At 39.0% G+C, this 18,095-nt stretch overlaps 1 protein-coding gene across 1 annotated transcript in view; it reads left to right on the top strand.

The window, feature by feature from the left end:
* ranbp10 (RAN binding protein 10) overlaps positions 1-18,095 on the top strand; it is a 47,818-nt gene that overhangs the window by 22,948 nt on the left and 6,775 nt on the right. Inside the window, exons 3-9 of the mRNA XM_042496123.1 lie at positions 9,021-9,214; positions 9,843-9,865; positions 12,735-12,919; positions 14,448-14,560; positions 15,931-16,039; positions 17,237-17,385; positions 17,509-17,725. Coding sequence (XP_042352057.1) covers positions 9,021-9,214; positions 9,843-9,865; positions 12,735-12,919; positions 14,448-14,560; positions 15,931-16,039; positions 17,237-17,385; positions 17,509-17,725 — 990 coding nt within the window. The remainder of the gene's footprint in view (positions 1-9,020; positions 9,215-9,842; positions 9,866-12,734; positions 12,920-14,447; positions 14,561-15,930; positions 16,040-17,236; positions 17,386-17,508; positions 17,726-18,095) is intronic.

Below are 18,095 nucleotides of genomic sequence, written 5' to 3'. Positions count from 1 at the left end.
TGTTTCTTTTCCACTTGTCTCTCTGTAGCAAGCATTTTTTTTTGACAGGCTGTTATGATACGATGACTATTGTGACATAACAGCCATTTCAACATACCAGACGTTACAACTACAATGGAAACGTTTTTTTCGCTTTTGTAGGTCACATGATCTATAACAAAGAGTCACATGAAATTCTCGGGTGTGATGCAGCAGGCGCTACAGAAGGTGTTACTGCATCGCATAACTCTTCAAAAATTGAGCCGATCATCTAGAAGTTTTGAATCCACAATTCCTCTTTGAAATGAAGGACTATCACCTCCCAGAAATCCCTCACTACCACATATAAGGGGCTTCCCTTTCCATTATCGCTCGCATAACATGTCTTTGTCGCCTACATCGCCTATGTCGCCTTCGATTGGAAATAATGACGGCTTGGCTGCAACAGAAATAAACCTGCTAATGTTCAACATCCAGTGCCATGCATCTTGACATAATATGACCAGAGGAGAAGTTGCATAACGTTGATCAATTGAAACACAGTCTGTTGTGTTTTATCAACATTTCTGTACAAATCTGTAATAGATGTCAGCCTAGACAGAGACAGAGAGGAGGTGGTTTATACTTGATTATTGCACAATATTTCTGTAAATTATGAAAATTCACTCAGAATGCTGCTTTGTCACTTTATGACCTGAACTGCCCAAAATTTGCAATTTGGCTCAACTGCCCGAACCTCTACCAGGTCGACCCACAGCCTGATGTGCACCTTAAGCCTCACATCACCATTTAGGGAGGTCTCATTTGACAATATAAACTTTGGAAAAGGGTTGATAAGCAGCAATTATTCATTGTTTTCATTTAGGCCATAGATGTTTTTGTTGCTGGAGTAGTCGGGGGAGACAGAGTCATTGGACAGTGTCTCCATATGTGGAGGCAAGACATTAATGTAGATGAAAGAAATGAGGAAAGTGACAAGAAATAGATTTTGTGGATAAGTGAAAGTAGCTGGAGAAGTGCCAACATTTATGAGATTTGGAGATGAAAGCAGGAGGAGATGAGGACGTGTGGCGTTGCTATAGTAATTGGATGTGGCTTGTGGATTCAGTCTGCGCAGTCTGACAGCTGCAGAGAGAACATGTCAGGACATGTCACTGAACAGTCATATGGATCAGTGACAAATGATGTTGACTGGGGCCTGCAGTCTGACCTCAGACTAATCTGACTTCTGACAAACACTGCTTCTTACTTTGAAATGGTAGATTGCTCAGACTGTGATGTCCATAGAAATAAACTCTGGGCTTGAGCCCTAACCAACACCACATTACAGGAATACAGTATGTATTTTTCATACAGGCTATTGTGTGAAAAATCCTGGGTACAAAAATACATCTAAGGGTGTCATCACAATTCAGTCTTGTAAAAAATAACCTGTTAGTGTAAACTTGTGCTCAGGTTTGTTTGAATCCTAAATTACAGAGTGAGTTTTAAGTAATTTCACATGTGGTCTCACATACCCAGCAATATCACTGTGACATCACCAGGGTTGTTTTATGTGTGATAAAGCTCCTCCAGAGACACAGATGAAATTAAAGAAGTGCTTATTATGATAAATACTACTCACCCTGAGTAAACTAACTGACTTTAATGTGTGAAATCACTGAAGTTCCCCTCAAAACAAAACATAACCACCAAGTTTGAAACAACCAGAACAACTAAAACAAACCATAGGCTCGGTTCCAAAGATAAAGATAGAGTCAGTTGTGCTGAATTACATTGAATTACAGCTCATTACAAGCTTATTTTCTGAATAAGAAGTGTCAAGCATATCAGTCATTCTATACATGCTGTCCTTTTTCAGTGACTTTGTTATCACGTGTGAATAAAGTTGAAATGATACCATAGTGGTCCCCTGCCAGAGTCCAAAGAGAACAACGGTGCTACTATAAAAATTTAACAAGAAAACAATCATTGATGATGATGTCTACCGACACAAAAACATTTATTTAAGTACAGGGTTCATTCGGTCATGAAAAAAAGGAAAGGAAAATTTGCATACAACAACTTTCCGACTTGGAAAAGTTTTGGAAAACTAAAGATAAAGTGAAAGTTTTGGAAAAGTTTCACAAGCCTGTGTAATAACACGGTGTGTTCAAGGACTGTCTAAAATATGAGAAACCGAGGATAATTTCTGTTTTTACAGTTTCTGGCTATGATAAATGGTGTAATTCTGCGGATGATTAAAAACAAAGCATGCATGTTTTCTTTAAAAATCACAAGAGTTTTTAAAGAAAAAAAATGACCAAATTCTTTCATTAAAAAAGCAGCCAAAGATTTTTTTTTTTAAAAGACAGACTTTTTTCTTGAAATATTGCCAAGAATTTCTGAAATAAATAAAATTCCAAAATTTGTTTTAAAGAAAAACAAGTAGCCGATTTTTTTTCTTAATAAAATTAAAGAAATTACATTTATTTTAAAGAAAAGAAAAGAAAAAACAACATTTTTCTTGAAAATTGCCTTTTTTTTGCCACATGACATGCCTCCTCTTTTTTGCACCATCCCCTCCCCTCTCATAGATAATGAAAAATCCCTAAATTATATTTAAAATATTAATTTCTAGTCCTGTTCTTAATTTAATATTGCTTTAATATTGAAAAGCTGTTATACAGTACAGAAAAAGAACCAGTAATGAGTATCAATGGTAGTTTCAGAGAATGCATGGTCTTAAAAATTTGCCTCAAAGTCATGAAAATTTATTGGTAAAAACGTACATAAACCCTTATTGTATGCGATACACTGATGTTCTGTAAGTTAGTTGCCAACAAAGTAACAATACCCTCAACCCTCTGCCCTCCATGTCCCTATACATACACTCGGCTAACACACACACACACACGTACAATGACATCTGTGAATGGTTCAGCAATCTCTGGTGACATCAGAGGAAGCGTAGTAGCCATATAGCAGCAGCGAGCCTGAATAAAGCCCCTTGCCTCTCCCAACCAATCAGATCTCTCCTCTGCTCTCTGACCAATCACGTTGTGGGGCTTCCATTCCTGGCTGGGGCTGTGTGACCTGCTTATTGACTAGTCAAGATCGGTCTGGTGGCTGAGGTTCGTGGAATGCTGTGGCCAGTTCAGCAGACTCTAGATCCACACACACACACACACACACACACACACTCACACAGATCATTCGTTCTCCCCTCTTCTTGATTCACACGTGTCAAATGTCACACAAAGGGTGGAATAACGTGGAACAGCGTTGCGTGGATGACCGTGTTTTCCGAACCCGCTCACACTTTAGTTATGAAAATATTTTTCGTTGCTAGGTTTCCACTACAGATGGTCTGTAGCCCTGGTAGACAGATTACTGTTGATTACCTTAACTCTGACTGACTCAGTGTGTTTGTGTGCCAGTGTGTGTTTGTTCTGAACTGGGTGGATTTATCTGTGTGCGTCCTGAAATGACTGATTGGGTTTGTGCTCGTCCCCACTCGCCTGTGTGTGTTTGTGCACACTTTTATGTCCTTCTGCACGTGCACTGTGTGTGCTGGTGCACTCATGCGTACATTTGTGTTTATATACAGTACATGTGTGTTTGTGTGTGTGTGTGTGTGTGTGTGTCCGTTAATAGTACAACGTTCTCCACTGCTGACCTCTGTGTCTGATCCTGCTGTGGAGGCCTGCCCATTTCATTAGCATGTTGGAGCAGTGAGCCTGGCTTTAGAGGCAATATCCCTGTCAGCAGATTAATCTAATACCTCACCACACACACACACACACACACACACACACACACACACACACAGACGTATATACACACATGCACAAAAGAATGCATGGGGAGACGACACAGTATGCGCTCAAGTAAAAATAAACACGCAAATGCACACAACATGCGCATAAAAACAAACTCACACATTTGGCTTTGGTTAATACTTTGTTACATGCTCACATATACACATGTACAAGTACACATCTAATATCTCAGCTCACCCACGACCTACTTTCACTAACCCCGCTTTGCTTTTTGGCAACGACCGACAATCTGTGATTGAGGAGAGACACTGACAGAGCAGCAGTGAGTCGAAGCCGAACGCTCTCAGGTTCAGGTCCCTCTCAGCTCGGTCAGTTCAGGACGAGGAACTTGAGCGAAGCTCGACTTGTGTAAAACTTAAGGCATGACAAGCTTGTCATCCAAACGACTGCGAGTGGATCTCTGATGTTGGCAAATGTGGTGTTTCCTCGCGCCGTAGGGGATTCATGCAGTGGACGTCAGAGTCTTGCCTCGTTGCTGCACTGAAATCATGACGATATGATCCACAAATCCAGATCCAGTCTGTATGTTTTACTAGAAATGAGACAGCTGGATCAGATTTATTGGACCAAAGTGACTGAGATATTTCCTGTTTTTTCTCTTGGAGAGATGTTTCATTCAAACAAAGACAGTCATCTTTGCTCCTCTTTAACGCCTCATTTACACTGAATATCGCCGTTCTGTGTATAACCTCTGCCCCGCTGAAAGGGGGGGCAGAGATGTCCGGCCTCTGAGCCAACGTAGGAGGTAGTAACAGCCCTGAAACTAGGTCTGTGTAAAATGTAAAGCCTGAAAAATGTCACCATGGGTAGAGAGGTGTGACATATTTTAAGTATTTGTTGGTGACCACAATGTGGGACATTTAAAAATTAGCTGTTAGCAATTAGCAGCTCATTCAAAGAGGAAGAACAGCCATAGCCATATATATGTAGATGCCGCGTTGACTATGTGTTTCCCGTTGCTGCTATACGTCAGTATGTCCGCCATATTGGATGTGGCAGGTCTGCACTGTAAACAAATACAAGTAAAAAGCACTACATTTAACTGCTTCTGATGATCGTTTTTATATTCAGTGATATATATTCATCTAAGTACTAATAATGACAATCACAGACAAGTCTGCAAATCAAAATAAGACACTGCAGCTGGCAGTAAGTCTGCTTTCTTTTTGTTTAGCAGTGAAGTGATATACTCTATGACAGAAAATTATAGACCCCCTTTTTTTTATTGCACTGCATCTTAATGCACTTTTGTCAATCCAGCTTTCAAAGGGTTAATAGAGTTTGAAACTGATAAGTCTGAAAAACACTGGGTAAGTGGGGCAAGGGGAAAATGTGGGATCCGTGGCTAATGTTACATTGTTATTGGTAATTTGTGTGTGTTGAGGAATTGCTGTTCTGTCTCCATCAGATAAATGGTAAATGTCATTGTGGTTGTACCATTACTGCCATAGACTCGTCCATATACATAAACGCCATCAATCGCTACTGATGATCTATCATGGTCTTGAAGGGTTGTCAGCCACTACCCCTTTGTGACCCTGTTTTGAGGGGAACAGGGGCACTCAAACACAAGGGGTAGGGGTAAAAATAAGAGGTAGAATTAGGTCTAAAATGCCATTTCCAAGGTTGTATTTTAGTTTTGGCAGGCTTAGGCAGAGTACTGGACACATTACCCTGTAGAGAGTGCTTTACAGCCAGGGATGGTGTGTGTGTATATGTATATATAAAGGTTGTTTGAGGTCAGCCTGGATGTCGGCTGTGCTGCACATTCATGTCCTAGTTATTAGCCTTTCTTGCGCTGTGGTGCACCAAGCTTTTTTTTTTTATTTCGTTCTCTGAGGTTATATGAGGTTTCGTGGACTGAAAAGAATGACATGGTTAAGTGCACTGATTTAAAATTAGAGCTGAGAACATACTTACGAAAGCCTCCTCATCTTTGAAGGCCTTGGTAACCACAACCTTTTTTCACATTGAAGGGTAATGCAGATAGTCTATTCAGTGCTTTAGTGGGCCTGATGGTCCCTATTGTGAAACCAAAAGGAAAATACAAACTTCAAATAGATGGCAAACTATATTTATGAGTCTGTAATGTCTTAATAATTTCGTTACAGTTTCTAAACAAGTTACATAAAAAAGAACTATGTAATGTAATTTTTGTTACCCAAGTTAACATTTCTCCATTATTCATTTAGAAGTGGGAACCTCTATGGTACGGATTATCATGATACCATTTGGTTAAAAAAAAAAAAAAATGCTTGTAACGTTTTTTTTTTTTTGTTTGTGTGTGTGTGTCATAACATTTTATTTTGGGGTTACATTTTTTGGTACATTACCTTAAAGCAACATTGTACCATAATGGCTAGAAATGAAAAAAGAGGGTTTTTGTTTAAAATTTTAATAAAATTTAATCAAATACTTGTGGAAAATATACACCACAGTACCACTGTGGAGCAGTCCATTGAAAGAATATGAGAATAATGCAGCAAACTTTACATAAACAATTTATCAACTGAGGATGTGTTTTATGAGTGTAAATGGCCCCAAAATGGGTGTGTTAGAAGCAGCATAGAGGGTTAATTCAGCATAGAGGGTTAATTCTGGATATAGATGTTGAAAGAAATGCTTGCCTGTAGACAAACAACCCATTATTGTGTGTTCAGCTGATCTGCTGTATAGTGATTGTAAGGGCCATATCTTACACCTGCACAAAATGACGCACAGCACAGCACAGCACAGCACAACTGTCATTTCTAGATTTAGATCGACCCAGATTGTCATTTTCACAGCCTGTGCCCACGTTGTGTAAGTAGCAAACGTACTTGCGTCCATCTGTGTGTCCATGGGCAGGGTTTCCCATACATAAAATTGCCAAAAAATTGCAATTGCAATCCTTGTTTGTGCCAATTTTAAAATTTGATAAAAATGAATTTCTTTTAATTCGGAACAACCACCCACTTTGAGTCAATAAAGAACTGATTAGATTTTGGAGTTCAAAGGTCACTGTGACCTCACAAAACATGTTTTTGCCATAACTCAAGAATTCATATGCATTTCTGTGACAAAATTTCACAGAAACGTCTAATAGGATAAAACCATAGGCTGTATATAAAGATGGACGACAAGTCCCAAAAAATATCCCAGATACGGCTGCTGTCGTCTTGCACCAACCAATTACAAGCAACTCCATTGACACATGCACATGGATTGGCATACACAGCTGTCAATCATAGTGGAAAATCCCCTTTTTGTAGAAATGAAAAACTCATTGAAACCGAACTTATAAAACTGATCCCTCAATCAAAAATCAGGGTAATGAGAACTACCGTCATTAACGTGGAGGGGCGGGCTTTATGACCTATACTGCAGTCAGACACTAGGGGGCAATCGAGATTGAAAAGCTTCACTTTTCTGTCATGCCGTCTGTCTCTATATACAGTCTATCGATAAAGCGATTGAGTGATAACATTTTCAAAAGGTCAAAGGTCAACTTCACTGTATCGTCATAATGTTCTGCAAAACACTTTTGGCCATTATTCAGTTTCATGGCTGGTTCTTGGAGGCATTACAAGCCAAAAGGCTTTTTAAACCACCATTTTATGTTACTTTTTCTCTGGAGACATTTTGACATGTCAGAGCAGAAAAAGTGCAGGTGTAAATAATAAAATGAATGATGGCTGAATGCTTTTTAGCTGCTTTAGTTTCAGGGTCCTGGTATTGTGCATGCTGTCTCAGGACCATTGTTAATGTTACTAGATGGAGCCATTGTTATTTGTGACGTCTGTGCTTTGCCTACAAGGACAAGTCAAAATGTCTGCTGTGAAAAAGGCATATTGAGCCCAGTCTCTATGTTTTTCATGGTCATAGTTAGGTAGTTGGGCAGGTATTTTGAACATTAAAACAAACAGAAAAATTTAAAAAAATGGCAATAACAAAAATGGATGATAACCTACACAAAACACTCAATGAAAAGATTCAAATAAGCGACAAGAAGTTGCGTCTTTCATGTTCTAAAAGGAGCAGGAGGAAGTATAGACTTATTTTTTCTTCCCCTTCTCAGCTGATTAGTTAATTAATTTGTGAACTTAATCTTTGACATACATGCACTTACATATTTAAACACACAGACTTACAGACAAATTTCTGTCAATATTTAGAATTTTGAATATAACAAACCCGAACACAAAACTTTGTTTAAATGCCTTCAGCAAGTGTTTAATCAAAACTTAAACGTCCAACATCATATAAAGCAAGTTCCCAGCATTTTCTTCAAAGAAGTGGAAATTTAATTAAAACTGATTAAATAAAAATAGCTCCCTGAGGTTTTACAAAGTAAAAGTTCCTCCCATGCTGACACTTACACTTTTTGATTCATTAATTTTATCTGCAATCATTCAAATTAAATGCCAATACAGATAATCTGCTAAATGCCAAATATCAGCCATAATAATCAGCCAGGCCAATAATCTGTCAACCCCAAGTCTTACATATACGCCCCACTGAATTATGTCACTGTTTTATTTTCATTTGTACCAAATCACATAGTTCTTTCCAGAAAACCTTTTTGAAAATTATAAAGAAATAGTCGAATTATGAAGTGTTGAGCGCCATACTGAATAAAGGGGTTGTCACTCTATAGCTGCAGTAAGCTAACAGTCTGGATGAATAAATAAGGCAGTTACATAAACATGCACCAGTACCAGCCGCAGCAAGAAATTAGGGGGTTTAATGAGCAAGTCTTGACATCTTCTCCCCCCTCTATATTCTCCTGGTTCAGCCTCCTGAGCTGCTGTTCCTGTCAGCAGTGACTCACCAGTTTCTTTACATAGACCAGATCCTCCTGCTGGTCACCCACAGCACTGCACTGCATGCCAGAGTTAGAGAGTGTGTGTTTGTGTCTGTGTGAATTTTCATGAGTCGCCCTGCAGGCGGTCAGATGGGAAAATCTGAGCAACAGAAGCCAATGAGTAACTGTCTCCCCTCGTTCAGCAGCAGCTACTGTTAAGAGTGACCTCGGGCAAATTATTTCACCTCATTTGCTCCTGTAGGTTCAGAAAGTGTTTATACCGAGCAGCGCTCACTTGACGTGTGCACTATCAGACTGAATAGGAAGCAGACTGAACGCTGTAAAACAAGATGGATCAACCTTTTCCAGTGTTTAGCTGGAGGGGTATGATTTCCAGCACTTTTTTCATAAAGGGGTCAAATATAAAATAACAAAACTAATCCTTATCCTTGTCCTATTTTAGGATGGGACAAGCACTCATACGGTTACCATGGAGATGACGGCCACTCCTTCTGCTCCTCTGGGACCGGACAACCATACGGCCCAACGTTCACCACGGGAGATGTGATTGGCTGCTGCGTTAACCTCATCAACAACACTTGCTTTTACACCAAAAATGGCATCAGTTTAGGTTTGTATTTGTGTTTGTTTATTCATGAAAAACTTAGAAAAGTCATGAAATTTGCACATAGCAATTTCTAGCCTGGAAAAGTTTTGGAAAACTAAATATAGTTTTTAATATATGTTTATGTGTGTTCAGCTATATGTTTAATATTTGTTTCACAAACTTTTATAATAACACTTGGTATGTTCAAGGGCCATTGGAAATTGAAGATACAAAAATAATTTCTGTTTTTATAGTTAGTGGCTATGATGATGTAATTATTGGTGATTTATTTATTTATTTTTTTAAAAAGCATGCCTTCCAAACCCACAGGCCTGTAGGTATGACAGGCATCTTTTCTTAAAAAAACACAAAAAAATATTTAAAGACAAAAAAAGTTTGAAACATTGTCAAAAAGTTTTAAGCAAAAAATAATTGCCTAATTTTCTGTCTTTAAAAATACTGATTTTTAAGGCTGATTTTTAATTTTTTTGTAATTAAAAATGGCTAAGATTTTTTTTGCTTCAAAAGAAAATACCCAACTCTAACAAAAAAAATCTTTAAAAAATGGCAGTAAAATAAATACAAAATACAGCCATTTTATAGCATTAAATAATCATGTAAACTAAACTAACTGTTTGTCCTTTTCCCTCAGGTGTAGCCTTCACAGACCTCCCTGTAAGTATCATTATTTATGTGTCATTTTCATGTTATGCCAACTTAACTCTTCCAGTGCTTTATTTTTTTCTTTTTTTTTTATTGCTGTATTTTCATTGATGTGCCTCAATTTTCAATCTGTAGCAACTTGGCAGCCATTAAAACAGCCAAATTTGCCCATGTTTGTTTTGAGAGAAAAGGTTTGAGTAAAATATATACTATTACCTCAAGCAAATTACTATTACAGCACATTTTACTAATGCTAATATTATGACAGCAAACCCATATGATTCTTATCATACCTTTCCTGTAACTGTAGTGGCTGACTAACAGTACAATAATATATATATGGCTAAATATTGAACATGTAGGTTCATATCTAATTGCAGCTTATGTTGGCAGTTGGGCTGGAAACTTGCCTTTTTTTGTCCAGTGGCCGCAGTAACTTGAACAGTCCCCTGAAAAAAAACCCAAACAGCCACTTTAAATGTTTTACCAGCTAAAAAAGTTTTCAGAATAGAACAGCAACTTTAAAATCACAGTTGGCTGCTGGCCACAGTTGCTGGAAGAGCAGATGGAGTTACCAACCACAGTCAAACCTAAACAGCATTCAACTGGGTGTTAATTTCATATCCTTTTGGTGGTTTTTGCATAAACCAAAGTCCAACTGAACACTATAATTTAATGATAGCCCAGTAAAAAGCCAGCTTACAGTTTGTGTTGGTAGCCAGTCTGTTCACCCAGTGACAGTTTTCCATTACAGGAACTAGTGAGGCTTGGGCATTAAAGGAATAGTTCAGATTTTCTGAAGTATTGCTGAATGAGGTATTTATCAGTAGTCAATGTATTACATAGATAGATAGTAGATGGTGGTCGTCGGGCCCCCAGTTTGGAGAAGCAGGCTGGAGTCTGACATGAAAGCCAAGCAATCTACTGCTATGACAGGAGTCAGCAACAAAATGTTTTTTTTAGCCACCTAAAAGGAGTCCCAAAGGAGTCATACAGTGATTTTTAATAGGAAAATGAGGCCGTTGTATCTCTTTCGTCAAAGCCAGACTCCATTGAAAAAACAGCGATTTAACGTTGCTTGACATGAAAGCTGCTGGTCTATAGCTCGATCAGTTTACTTGTTTGTGTTATTGTGTGACTTAAGTGTTTAAAAGGGTTAGTTGGGATTCACTTAAGTCACACAATAACAGAAACGAACAAACTGATCAAACCAGCAATAAACCAGAAGCTCCTGTGACCAGGGAGCTAATTTGACTCTTTTTCTCTGCGTGGTCTGGTGGCTTTGGTTAAAGCATAGATGGGAAACTGAAGCCATGATGGCTTACCCTTCAAAATGCGCTGTCTGACATCAAGGTAAAGCAACGAAATCCTCTCATTGTAGCTCAAACTGATTTTTTTTCAGGTAAATCATTATCAGATAAAAATGAAATAAAAGATATAGCATAATATAAAACGATATATGTTTTTTTATTGTCAGACAATATATTTCGTCATATCACGCAGCCCTAGCTCCGACTGACATTCACTGCATGTAATACTCTGTCTATTAAGAAATACTCCATACAAACCCACATTTAAAAAAAGTAAATGATCCCTTTAAGCTCTTATTTGCATTTCCTATGATGTTTTTTAAAAAATACATCAGTAAAAAAGGCAAAAATGGATAAACTGCACTGTTTAGTCCCAGTTTGATCAGCTGCAGGTACAAAAACATGCTTGCTGCCACCATAAACTACTAACTAAAAAGCATCTTATTGAATGTTTCCTCTGTATGCATTTAGCTGCAGCGCTGCTCAGATGCTAAATCGTTCAGGCCACTACACGATAAAATCTCCGCTCACCTGATTTATTTGTTATTTCTACTTAAGCAGCCAGAGTCGGGGACGGGCAAAGATTATAAATCAAACATTCCCAGATAAAGGTGCTCCGATCGATTAGCCACTGATAATTATCAGGAGCTATTTGTTCGAAATAGTCTGAAGGCCAATTAGAAGTGCCAATCAGATAACTGTAAACAGGTAAGACAATTTGTTTACATGCCGCTAAAATAGCTCCCCTGGTCTGGCTGTTCTGGCTCACACTGAACATTACTGCTCACCTGTCTGTCCCGCCTGCAGACACACCATCTCTCTCTTATCACCGCACTGAACGCTAAACACTTTTCTGACAATGTTCAAACTTTGTGTTGTCCTCGACTGACATGGCATCTTCATCTACACCAGCTCTTTCTCATCTACTTTATTCTGGGATTTTTCCTGTTTTGTGTCTGTGACTAGAAATGCAGGATTAATTGGGGGAGACCGAAAGTAACTGTAACAATATGTGGTTTTGAAGTCAGCAGTGCAAAATAAAATGAACGCACTTCGGCACCACTGCTGGAAAAAAAAAAAGAAAAAAAGAGGGAAACACGGTTAGTGTCTTATATGTCTGCAACTTTAATTTAGCTTGATACTTAAAGGTGTAAGTTCACCATGCAGAACTTGTTTGTAAATCATGTAGTGAGCAAAGGTGAAAGTAAAAGCCTAATCCCAGATTCACCACACTTAAATGTTTCATGCTGTATTTGCATCTTATCAGCACAAAAAGTCCTGACCTTACCGGCGCACTGTATCCAGGAACATCCTGAACACAGCAAAATGAGGAGAAAATAATAAAATACAGGCAGAGGGCAGAATCTATCCAGATTAATACACCGCCAAGCACTTTAAGTGGGTCATAAGTGATGATTGAGATTGTATAATTCTATGATTCTGTGGGTTTTTTAAAATCCTTCTTAGTATCCCTTTAATTTTTCTTATACACAACTATAAATGTTCATGCTATTCTTAAAACAATGCAGAAATGAACCTCTATAACCTGGAATATTTTTGAATCTTTACAGCCCAACCTGTACCCCACTGTGGGGCTTCAAACTCCGGGCGAGATCGTAGACGCTAACTTCGGCCAGCAGCCGTTTGTCTTTGACATCGAGGACTACATGAGCGAGTGGCGGGCAAAGATCCACGGCATGATTGCTCGCTTCCCAATAGGAGAGAGGCTGGGGGAGTGGCAGGCCGTCCTGCAGAAGTAAGATCCAGTCTCCACAAACACACACACAATATGTTCTCACACATCATTATGAGAACACACTTTTTTGAGTGATGCTACAGTGATATAGCTTCATATGAAAGCTGTAAATATGACAAAATGTAGCAGCTGAACAAAAATAATTTAAATACTAAGCGGCAGATGGTGACAGTGCCGCATTGGATGAGGGTACATTTTACACAAAATGTTGCAAAAACACTACACTGTTTATTCTGTGTAACCAAAGCCAGATATGTTGTATTATTCTGTGCTACAGAGCTCAGTTATCACCCAAAACTAATAGGAAGACATCACTGTTACACTTGTTGACATATTTCTTTATTATCACAAAGATTTGCACTGTGGTTTATTTTGCCCCAGTTCCACATACACCATTCTGCTACTGTAAATACTCACTAAAACAATAATTATGAATCCACTACTGAAAATAGTCCCCAACAAATACACTATTTACTTATGTTTGAGTAAGGTAAAACAAAAACAACAAAACAAGAAACTTAATTTCACAAAACTGAGGAATGGCCACCATTACACAGTCGTTGCACTTTTTGTAAATATTTACTATTTATATTTACTAGTATGTACCACTGAGGATGACAAATTTGCAATTTTGTAATGCTTGCATAAGGACAATAAAGTTCTTGAATCTTTAACTACAGTGCTCAGCAGTTTTAGGAAATTACTGAGCATTTTTCAATGACAAGACTATATATTTATGACCTGTTTTTGAAGATTTACTAGTCCATACCCAGAGACATGTGGACCGCAAGTACATGCAGACTTAAAAGGATGTGCTTGCCAGGAAATTTGTGCAGACCGTAGACCTTTATACTGGTGCAGACTTCACCAAAAATTCAAAAAAAAAAAAAAACAGGCTAAAATAATCTGCTTTGTAACAACATAGGTGTTAAACCACTGTGAAGGAATGGAAGAATAGCGCTTTAGGGCGCCCACTAGCTCACCTGGCACCCAGCGTACAAAGGCCATGTCCTTGCTGCAGCGGCTGCAGGTTCAATTCCACCCTCAACCCTTTGCTGCTTGTCATATCCTCTATAAAACATGATAAAATAGTTTAAAATGCTCACATCTCCGATTTTGCTTTAGCCAACTTGTAATACTTTTATAATATTGTAATGCCTTATATCTTGTGATTTTTTTTCGGGTAGTAGTGTGTTTCACATTTTAGAGCCTTTCACAGAAAATGCTGAGTGCCCCAGAGAGGGTTTACGACGTGCGATTTTACAATTGCCGCTTGCTGTGCTCCTGCTGTTCCCACCTCTCTTTTTCCTGCTGATAAATTTGCAGAAATATTCTGTGCGAAATTCTGAAAGCATTTAAAAATTAAGTTTGAGGAATGTGAATTTTAGAAAGTTATCAAAACGGAGCAAATTTTACTGCCTCAGTATGTGACAGTGATGCCACATGAATATAGAATGAATAAAGAATGTCACCAGACTTGTCCGTAAAGAAATTCAAACTTATTTTTTTAATGTTTTTCTGTCTTTAGTATGGTGTCCAGCTACCTGGTGCATCATGGGTACTGTGCTACCGCAACAGCGTTCGCCAGAGCCACAGAGACCATGATACAAGAGGACCAGACATCTATAAAGAACAGACAGAGTGAGTGAACAAACAAATTATTTCTTGTTGCATGTATTACAGACAGTATAAAGTCATTTAACGGCACAAAAAATGTTCTGGTTCTGGTGTTGTTGCTGAAGTTTTTACCTAAACTAAGATGTAGTTGACTGTTTTAACAACAAAATACCTCCAGTGCTCACCCTCTTCTACAAGCAGACTTTTTTTCTGAGTTAAAGGTTTAGTGGGAAAGAGAAAGTGACTTTTCAATATCAGATGAAGACTGGCTGGATGCGTGTAAATTTCAGTGGAAAAGTGGCAAATCACATGTGCGGCGCAAGTTTGGGTGGAAATGTTTTGGGTTTTTTTCTCACACTGAAGCACTAAGCAAATTTTGTTGGAGGGCACACCAAAATTTTTGAGACTGTTTCGGTTTCAGGAGATCAATCATTGGGCAGAATTTCGAAAAGCACAAAAAACACAACCCTGAGGGACTATGTATTTAACAGGCCTTTCATTCTTCATTTTTTGATCATTTTGTCTGTCTTGGCATAAATTTTGGCAAGACTGTCTGTTTTTTGTGTAATCTTGGAATTTCCTTCTCAGCTCCTACAATAGGAATAAAATACACTGTAAACAAAATTGTTACATTCAAACTGTTTAGTGCAAAAAAATGTGCCACTGAAACCCATTCAAACTGAAATTTTTGGTCCCACAGCCATCAAAACACATCATTTTTAGGACATGTTGATTTTCATACAAATTGTCTTCATAGATTTTTTTTTGGTATATTAATATTTGCTTGCAAAAAAGTCCTCACAAGGTGCTGGTTATTTCCTGAATCCGTGACAATACAGGAGCGAATAGATATCGTAAATTATATTTATGTTATGGAGAAATTGCTTAACTTTTTCTCTTCACCTTCAGAAAAGTGTGTTCATTGAGTTCTGGACCAAGTGGGTGAAATGTGAGATATTTTAGACCCTTATGGCCAGATTTTCTGGAGGTATCAGATAAATAACCCTGTTAGGTTGTTTTGTATTATATAGCCATTATGTATACACTTTACTTCTCCCAAAATGCACATAAGCAGTTCTTAAATTTTGAAAAAATCGGAACAGCGGAGGAACTAAACTGTGTCTGTGCGGATGCATATTTTGAAATATAAACTGCTGTCCAAAAGACAAAAAAAGACATTTGCGCTATCCATACCAGATATTACATACAGACTAAATGTGTAAGTATAACATCATTTTGAAATAAAATATGTACAGAATTAGATACTGTGGGTATTGTTTGTCCGTTATGACCCGTGGCGTCTATGAATGGCCTCTATCAAATGTTTGCTGTTAAAGCATAGTTCCTCTTGATCAATATACTGTAAATAGCACCCTGTTTCTTTTGTCTAATAGGAATACAGAAGCTGGTGCTGGCAGGACGGGTGGGCGAAGCCATAGAGGCTACTCAGCAGCTTTATCCCGGCCTGTTAGAACACAACCCCAACCTACTATTCATGTTGAAGTAAGTCACAGCGCTTTAGAGACTAAAGGGTGGATCCGTCTGTGCTCTTTTTCAAATGGGAACTCCCACTCAGACATATAAGCATGGAGAGTAAGGAAAGTGTACACTTGGAAGACTTGAGCGTGTAGGTGGAAGATGGTGCTTTTTTTATGTAATTAAACCTTTATTTAACCAGGTGAAGACACATTGAGTTTCCAACACGTTTTCATCCCAAGTCGTCACCTATTGCCACTTTGCAGTGGTTATTATTATGCTCTGTGTCTGTTGTTGGCGTTTCGGGATGCTGCTACTGTAATGCCAACAAATGCACATGGTGGGATTACGCAGCGCACAGTGATGTTAAATCAACAAAAGCACATAGCAACCAACGCTGGGACGTCAACAAACCCACATGCTGCACAGATGGTTATGATTAGGCAAAAATGGTGGAAAAATTGGGCACCTGGTTGAAAAAAGCATCACATTAAGACGGGAAGTGAACACCTCATTCCTGCATTAAAGTCTGAGGCTTGTTGGATCCAGCCGCCTATAGGGACCCTCCAGCTCCTCTCATTACGTCTTTGCCAGCAGCGTTCCAACCTGTTGACATTAAGTGGCGTATCATGCAGATGCTACAGGATATGTCGGCCTTGTAATTAACTGATGCCACCCACACGCCAGCCGCATATCATACTGCCACCAGTTCTGTCCGGCCCCATTCTTAGTTGATGCCATGTAGCAGCATATCATGCAGATGCGAAAGGTGGCTTTTGGCGTTGGGATTTTACACCAAAATCACTGCAAATGCTGCGATATTTGACAACTTTGCAATGAGAATGTGCTTGAGTTTTTATATATATTGCATTTGTATTGAATACATATATACAGATGCATATGCATTAGTGACGGTAGATAGCGGTCAGGATCATTGTAGCCTACTGCTGTGGGTGCCATGTTAGTTTGGTGATGAAAGCTATACGATAACACAAACTAACAAACCGATCAGAGGCTGGGACAGACCAGCAACTCCTTGTGTTATCCGAGGTAAAATCACTGTTTCTGTCAAAGGAGTCTGCTAGCTGTGGACCAGAAATCCGATTCTCTACCTTCTTTAACACTGCTGTGGATGTGAAATTCACTTGATGAGCAACACATGGTACCACTTACTCAAATGCTTAGTTTTCCAGTAAATACCAGTAACACCAGTATGCTTTTTAGGTGTCGTCAGTTCGTGGAGATGGTGAACGGTACAGACAGCGAGGTTCGCTGCTTGACCATTCGCTCCCCCAAGTCCCAGGACAGTTACCCCGGCTCACCCAGCCTCAGCCCCCGCCACGGAGCCAGCAACACACACCTGCACACCGGAGGTACACATCTCCTCATAACCTCTGTCCTCCCTGAAGAGCGACACAGTGACAAAGATGGAAATGATAGAAAGTAGGATTTTTCCAGCCATTGTACAACATGAGATATGCGTCTTTGTTTATCAGGAGCAGACAGCCCAACCTGCAGTAACGGTGTGACTCCCCCCAACAAGTCAAAGAGCCACAGTGGCACTGGTGGCAGCAGCGTCAAATACCCCAGCGTGTCCTCCTCCGCCTCCTCCTCCACCTCCTCCTCCCCTTCCTCCGTCAACTACTCCGAGTCCAACTCCTCCGACTCCACTAAGAGCCAGCCACACAGCGCCAACAGCACCCAGGAAACCAGGTAGGAAGGCCTGTCACTTTCATTTTGAGCACATAACCCCAGACTTGTTGATAATGGCTTTATTTCTACAACAGGCAGGATTTGAGGTGTTGGTAATTAGGTTTGGGCAGTATCTGATTTTTTCCTACGTTCATATCTGATATCCTGAAATTTCAAATATACTGTATATGATGGTATAAATAAGCAGCACCACCCCCACCCACTACTTACTTTTAGCTTTTTATACTAATAAATACACAATAAACCTACAAAATGTTAAGGAAGGTAATATTCTCACACCTTCAACTCTTATTGGATCACCGGAGACTGATGAGGCTTAATTGCCTTGTTGATCAGAAAACACACTTCATTCAAACTTGACAGAAACAAA

The sequence above is a fragment of the Plectropomus leopardus genome, chromosome 11 (genome assembly GCF_008729295.1).
Source record: "Plectropomus leopardus isolate mb chromosome 11, YSFRI_Pleo_2.0, whole genome shotgun sequence".
NCBI lineage: Eukaryota > Metazoa > Chordata > Actinopteri > Perciformes > Serranidae > Plectropomus > Plectropomus leopardus.
This window is presented reverse-complemented; position numbering and strand designations above follow the sequence as displayed.